The 7688-nt window shown below is 41.0% G+C and overlaps 1 protein-coding gene across 1 annotated transcript in view; it reads right to left on the minus strand.

Annotated features, from left to right (window-relative positions):
• Positions 1–1022: 1022 nt before the first annotated feature.
• The window catches only part of T265_10932 (hypothetical protein), a gene marked incomplete at both ends in the record, with an annotated part of 46502 nt that continues 39836 nt past the window's right edge, over positions 1023–7688 (minus strand). Inside the window, 3 exons of the mRNA XM_009177448.1 lie at positions 1023–1308; positions 1929–2141; positions 5456–5677. Of these exons, the coding sequence (XP_009175712.1) occupies positions 1105–1308; positions 1929–2141; positions 5456–5677 (639 nt within the window). The remainder of the gene's footprint in view (positions 1309–1928; positions 2142–5455; positions 5678–7688) is intronic.

The following is a 7688-nucleotide window of genomic DNA, read 5'->3' on the forward strand; positions in this document are numbered from 1 at the left end:
ATAAGGAAGGCGTGTGAGCTCACGTCGTCCGTGTTGGTTCTCTGAATGTGGACCGTAATTGGATTGATTACTAATTGCTGAAACAGTCGGTATGCTCCACCCTTCAGCAGCCAATGCAATACGATTCTTCTTCGTGCCTGAATACCTTATTCGTAGCGTAGAGAGGCTTTTACTGGTTTCGACATCAGTAACTTGGTGTCACTACAGTGAAACAAAAGGGGTGCAGCCAATCTACTTCTTGATGTTGTGGGGTGGTGTATCAGACTACAAGAGACTTCAGTTGCGCGTGCAATCATGCGAATTCGTGCACATCTACCGCGAGGGGATTCGAAAATTTGGTAGTAAAGTGAGAATTCCATGCAAAAACAAACAAATTGTTATATGCATAGGGTTTGCCACAGTGACCATAACTGGAATCGTCTGACACCCGGCACGTGTGGGAAACCAGATACTTTCCTATCACTGAAACTGCAGCTGGAATGTTGTTACGTCAGATCGTGGTGGTGAAAATAAAACGTGAAAATAAACGTGAAAATAAAACTGTCAGCCTGCATACGAAAAACCTGATGTACACATCGTTTGCTACTTAGTTGATGAACCCAAGAAGTGCACACCAGTCGAAAGCTGTTGAAGTATTTCCACCTTATGAGTAGTGTGTTCCGTCTGGTCGGTGTAACTTTATGTCTCGAGTATCGTCCAAACTGAAACATGAGCCTTTGTGCAGCACATTCGGTTGCAAAATATTCGAAGCAAAAGATTCAGTATAGTCTCTCATCATCCTAAGTTTAAATTGCAAGTAGCGTATTTCGTTTACTTCATAAATTAATGAATGTAACCGAACTGTCCAGTTAGTAGGGAGTGTGAGTGCCTTGATTATTCGCAATCTGTATCTAAATACTCCGGAATAATGTCTATTTAGTTTATGCTACCTCGGTCTTTCTAAATCCTTTCGGTTGGAATAGAGCAAATTAGGTAGACAGATAGGTAAAATACTTCGATAGTTGACAAGAAGGAATGGATATCTCAGGACTGTTTCTTCTTTACTCCAGACAGAATGTGACGCGTAAATGAGGAGTAGTGTTTATGCTATGCATAAGATATGGTTTATGACATGGGGTTTTGCGAGTTCTCTTGGTTTTCAGCCGTTTCAGTCATGACGGCTGTATGGATCTTGGACGATTCTAGCTGTCCAAGAACTGGTTCATTGTCAGCTGCCTCGTGAGCCGGTGTCCATATTTCACGATGAGCAGCTGCCAGAAACTTTCGTTGCCGTTCGTTCAGCATTGCTTGATGAGCTTGTCTGTTCACCTGCAAAAGCGATTGTAAATAAATCAGTGTGTAATCTTATCAAGTGTGCTCAAAAAATATTTCTCCCTAATATACAATGCTTCTGTAATCTCTGAGAAATTCACGACATCAGATCGCTATCATTTGCAACTGGGTTAGTAGAAACATTTTTCGCATCCACATCACTCTTGTTCGAACCATCTCCCTTCTGTCTCGGCACAGTTGGTCTGGATATTATATGGTGAAGAGAGGTTGCACCTCCACTAGAGCTCATTATTTCTGCATATGACGGGAATGATTCTCTGGACACTGACATACGAGGAAAAAGAATCCACCGCTACCTCGCCACAGCGAGCTAAACGCACTCGAATCACCACCTATGAAAGGGTGATTGTGTTCATCCTCGACCGATGTGGGGCTAACCAAAATTGTTCTTCTTTCTCCGTTGTACCTACATATTTTACAACCCATCGATTTTACTTTCCCCCCGTTTTTTAAGTTCTTCATCGATTAGAGTTTTGTGATTCTCTAAACACCGATTTATCATCAGCATCTGAGATTTTACACTACCAGTGATGATAAAATCACGAGCAGAATAAACTCAGTAGATGATATCAACAGGACGTAGAAGGATCGCATACCTCTGGGATCAGGAAATTATAAACCATATCAGCAGCCACTGAATCCGACTGAAGCTCAGTCCGGGTACCTTCTAGGCTATGCGCGACGGCGTCCAAGTTTTTCGCGAACTCTTCAACTTGAGCTTCAGCAATCTTCCCTGCAGTTGAATCGAGCGCCAATCCTGCCACGTTAGCTAGATAACCGTTAACTGTTTCCTGATGCACTTTAATCATCTGAAACAGGCGCCGGGGAAAAATAGCAGATCGATTGGAGAAGATGAAATCAGTAAATAAAATTTCAAACCCGTACTTCTCATTTTAGCAGACATTAGAAAGGAAAAGCACTTCCCATGCTACCGCAAATTTATACGGTCTATTTGTATACATCGGGAATGTTCACATCTGTAAAAACATGGGGGAAATGTTTGTGTTTCATGCACATTAAAGCATTGTTTGAAAGTTATTTAGATCAAAATGTAATTGCCCAAACTTTTTACAGTTTAAGAAAAAGGGGAGAGTAAAGAGCTTTGATTCCTTCAGGATGTTGTTGTCAGGTCGTCTTTTCCAGATGAATGAAATAAGGGTAAATATTGAAATAAACAGTTAAGATTGGTTGTCATGTTCAAAAAGTCGTAACAGGCAGCTAATTGTCGGCGAAAACTAAGCCCAATATAACCGTATCATGTAAGGTTATCTAAAAGATATTTGAACGACTGGGCCGGTAGATTTGCATCACATTACCAAGACAGACGTAGAGTTTAGACGAGTCGTTTTGGGAGCATAATGTTAAGTGTAGTTTAACAGCGTCGTCATATCGATACCGGTGTTCTATGAGGCATCCTTCAAGAAATGTAAAAACGGTTAGTTTGGGTTGATCAAGCGACCGGTGTCAATATATATNATATATATATATACGATGACACGACACAGTCACCACACACACTCGCGCGCTTGCGCGCACGGGGTAGGGAGTCAGCCAGTCATTTCAAGTGGAGAAAACACGTTCCCGCCGTCCGGATTTTCACCCAGGAATTCTCAAGAGTTATCCACAAACGATAAGTCAACTTTCGACTGATTTCATGGTTCGCAATGTATTTGTTTCATGGAGCAACTAGTAACTGTAAACTACTATCTGCCATTGTATGGACTGTTATTGGTGCATACACCTTCTGAGTTATATTTCGACTATCAGTTACCATCGGCTGTGCACCAATAATGCACTGTACGCACAAGCAAGCGGGTAGCAGACGAATGACCAATCGAAGGCTATATATTGCTCCTAATCTTTCGGACTAGGAACGTCAGGAGTTTACACTTTGAGTTGGAAGGATTTCTCAAAGCAGGCTAACTATAAAGCATCCAAGCTGATATAAAGCATGGCTTGTCAGATTTCACATGACTAGTTAATGTGTTATAGAACACCGAATCAAACGCAAGAAAAGTACTTCTTTAGTAGCCTAAGGAACCACCCCTCACTACTTACAAGTTCGAAGTAACGGCTGAAAATACCGGATTAAAAGACCGGACGGTATGTCAGCAGAGTCACTCACTACCTCTGTTTTGTTTGTGGCGTTGTAAGCGAGTGATCTGGTGTTTGCGCTTATTCAAATGACCCAGATAAATTCCAAATTTTAGCTACATAAAAAAATTTATACCACCAGGATAGAGTTGACAATGGAGATCAAAATACGAAGATTATGCACACCCAATTCTGCTGGATTCCGTGCCTACACCGTATATCAGCTTCCCATCTCAAGCAGTGTGCCTTGGTCCTATATCTTTGTATCCGATCCTAATGGGAATTAAGTTGGAATTTAGGACTCTTAGGACTTGACGTTTCCACAGAACATGCACATTTTTGTCGAACAAGTCTCGTGCGGTATTAAGTCCTCGAATTCAGCACCTGAAAATTCATATTGTTTACACCTGATGTATTCTGGAAGGTCCACTGGACGACACGCGATTCATGGGCCAATAACTGTGAGGCCTTGTGGTTGGTCAAAAAGCCGCTGTATAAATGCGGTGGGTAAATGTGTAAACAAAACTTGCAAAACACCCACATTATGGTGAGTTCCTTTTAGAGTGTTACAAAGATTGACGCAATCTCAAAAAAAGCCTTAAAATATCAAAAACACTTAGAAACAGCACAGTTGGAGAAAACAGTAAATCGTTATCATGTGACAAGAACCGTAATAATGCAAATGGTCAAAAACCGTGTTTAAAAAGTTCAGTATCTTTAATGGTTCGATAGGTTAAGGGTAAACGTTTTATGGGGAGTATGTGATATGGATGCAAAAAATGTCGGTTTCAGGCAGAATAAAGGTTTTAACCTAAACCCGGATGTAAAACGGGTCAAACGAAAAGACGTTGAGTACACTAATTTTGCATCCCAAAGTCTCCGCCGTCTAGGTATCATGCAAGTCGAGTGAAGTCCACTTCTTGGACCACAAAAATTGCCCCTTTAATTAAAGTTAGTTTGTGGTTTCTGTGGTGCTGTCTTCGTTTGACTCAGATTTTTTCATCGATTCAGATTATCTACATTTGGAGAGATATTAAAAGCCGACAGCTTCTTGTCCATCCATAGAAACGGACATATCACATTAGTTTCTAATCTTACTGAAATTTAGTCACCCGTAGAGCTTTCAGGTCGTCTAACTAACCAGTACTGTCTATTTGCCATCTCGTGAATACGCGTAACCTTTGGATAAAGACACAGCATTAGCTATTTTTTGAACCGTTGTGGACATCCGGAGTTTGGTCACGCTCTTTGGTTTAAACAGCGCTCGGCTTCAGCAGTGCAAGTCATTAATGACAAGAGATGTGGTAGTCACTGCATAAGATATATACAAGAGAGAACAGTACAATGAAAGCTCAAGAGTTAAAGATGTACTCAACTACACAAGCCGTGGTTACACCTGGCGGTTGATGAATGGTCATAATTCAAAGGAAAGATTTAGTTAAAATAGGTCAGAAGGTTTTGAACAAATTTGGATAGATTATTCTCGAGTCAGTATACAGGGTTTGTTTAGAAGACCTCGTAACGCTGTGCTGAAATTTTCAGTTAAGTGGACCCGAAGAGAATCGAGTAACTTCATGGACAGTGAACGCACCTGAAATCATACAAAGTGCTAAGAAGACTATTCTGGCATTCTTGAATGTCCCAACTATCCTCAAATTTACTTTCTTAAGCCCCTGAGACGTCTGAGCATGGACAGCAACGATACTGATCTTGTTGGATCAAGCCCTTCGGAAATGCATATTACTTTGAATAACCTAAGTAGCCTGCAGCACAGTTCGGTATGGTCTTCATGTCAATATCATAAACTGATCCTGCAGGACTGGGTGAGATCAAACCCAAGCATTATATTTGCAGGTGTATGTAGAATTTCAAAGCGACAGATGTGACGTCTCTGAGCAAGACATCTTGCACTGAAAATCTGTTTCTTTTTATGCTTCTGGACAATCTTTCAGAATAACAAAATAATGAAGTGCAATTCAAAAATGGGAAGTGACTTCCTTTTTTCGCTACAGAACGCTAAAAAGCATACCTGCTTGAAGATCTCGTCCTGTTCACGTCTACGGCGTTCTTCTCGTTGTCTGGTTCCGCTCTCTTCTGCTTCACGCATACGTCGAAAACGCTCCGCCAGAAGAATCATTGCATGTATCCGACGTTCTTCAGTCAAACGGTCTAACTCTTTGCTGAGGAAGTCCAGCATTTCAGCCAAGCTTCCACATTCCAAATTAGAAAGCACATCATCTATTCGGGCGTCCTGAAAAGTGATATGTGTGAGTCTGATTTCGCGATTCTCTCTTGACAAGGTGTGATAGCGAATTCGGGAGGCTAAATATAGTAAGCACTTCTACTGTGCTTCATCATACATTGAACTACTGCGGTAGCCTCCTTTCAAAAGGACACTTCGTGGGCCAAAAAAATGTTTTCAACCCTTTCCATCAAGTTTTTGCAGCAAGACAGAGTTTAGAGGTTTGGGGTTTAAGGTCTGTTTCACAAACACCGCGAAGTGTACCAGTAGCCTCATTGTCACAGCTGCAATATTGTTGTCACTCTCATCATCCATGTCATGAGGGGTGAGGCTTGAGAAAGAATGTCATATAGTCGATATGCTTTGTTTATACGGGCATTGTGGACACTCAGTTCATTCGTGCATAGTTTTCACACCATGTGGATCAAGGAATTCGTGATAATGTTCTATACATTTATTTTTTGAGAGCATTGACGCGCTTAGGGCCTTACGTATTTCGATTACGGGTGCCTTTTCCTTAGTTTTGGCTGTTTTAAATGCTCTGACAAACAAGCTCTTTCCTTCAGACAAGCGCTTTTGTTTTTTTTTTGGTTTTTCATGACGGAATACTATTGCAGCTCTTTAGGATGCCCGGTACACGTTACTTGCGACCCTTTGATTAAAACGTGCTGCATTTTTGTTTCGAACTTGTAACGGGGTTTCAGTATGAAGCGATCCCTTCAAACGATATTGACATACAGTGCCCTTTAAAACTCGGAATGCACGCTTCTCTCCGATTACTTTTCCTGTATTAAGGAAGGAGTATATTTTTGTACCCAGGCGCAAGTATCAGTCCTGACTAATGGTCCTGATAACGTTTGAACTTGAGACTTTTGCACGACTGGACCAATAAATTGTACACTCATTAATGTGAATAGGCGTTCAGCGTCACTCTGTTGTTTACTGCAGGTAAAATACCTGGTTTGGATCTTGATAGATACCATAAAATGAGATAGCCTGAGGGATCGTTTTTCTTTGAAACAAGATTAAGAAGTATTTTACAGATTTTTACGGAAAAAAGCGAGGTCGCTGTCCGTTTAGCCTCAAATGCGAGCGGCATCTTCGGCCATCAAAATGATATCTATCGTTTTCGAGTCCCGGTCGCGATTTAGATTCTATTTGTGAATTATTCTAGTGCCTAAGCCCTTAGCTTGAGGCTTTTTCACAAGCAATTCTGCCTGGATTCCTTATATCTTGTTTGATATGCAATGGTTGAGACTAGAAAGTTTAACCAATTCAATACTACAAAACTTTCATGGTCATGAAGGTTTCATGAATAAGCATACCAAAGTGTGGGATACATCTCCAAGGGCCACTTAAAACAGAATCCCACACATCATTCAAATTTCCAATTTCATCTTTTGATGCTGCGTATCCAACGAGGTTGAGAATGATCGCTATAATCCAACGCATGATCACCTATACTTTTGGCACTGAACATAAGAAGCTCTGAAATATTCTCCTTCGTATAGCACGAATTTTTTTCTGGAGTTTTTTTCCCGTAGGAGGAAATGGTAGGCAAATTTATTCACCTGAATATCCAGGTGAAATTTCATCAATTCAGTTAAATCCTTTGACTTCTTATTGAGCCTGTAGCATTAATGGATCCAGATGAAAGCGATCGGTTTAAGCGGGCTTGCACTCTCCCACGGCCCTGACAACAAGCATGCTCATCGTGCATAGGTGTGGCCTTGCATAAGTCAGCTTAGATGCACACAGGATGAAGTAAAATTGTTGAGGTCATTCATTTAGTGTCCGCCACCGTGTGCGATGATCCGACAAAAGTGTTTTTTCCATACTTGTATATTTTGGTGGTTTCAGGTGTTAAGGTGGTCGGATTTTGGAGCGAATGAAGTTGTTTCCAAATTTTCGATTAGATGTTAGTCATCAACATCATCACCAAAGACGGCAACATCAGTGTTAGCACTGATGCTTCACTCCCGTACAACCACAAGATTCGTCTAGTTATATATATATATAT

This window comes from Opisthorchis viverrini (genome assembly GCF_000715545.1).
Source record: "Opisthorchis viverrini unplaced genomic scaffold opera_v5_429, whole genome shotgun sequence".
NCBI lineage: Eukaryota > Metazoa > Platyhelminthes > Trematoda > Opisthorchiida > Opisthorchiidae > Opisthorchis > Opisthorchis viverrini.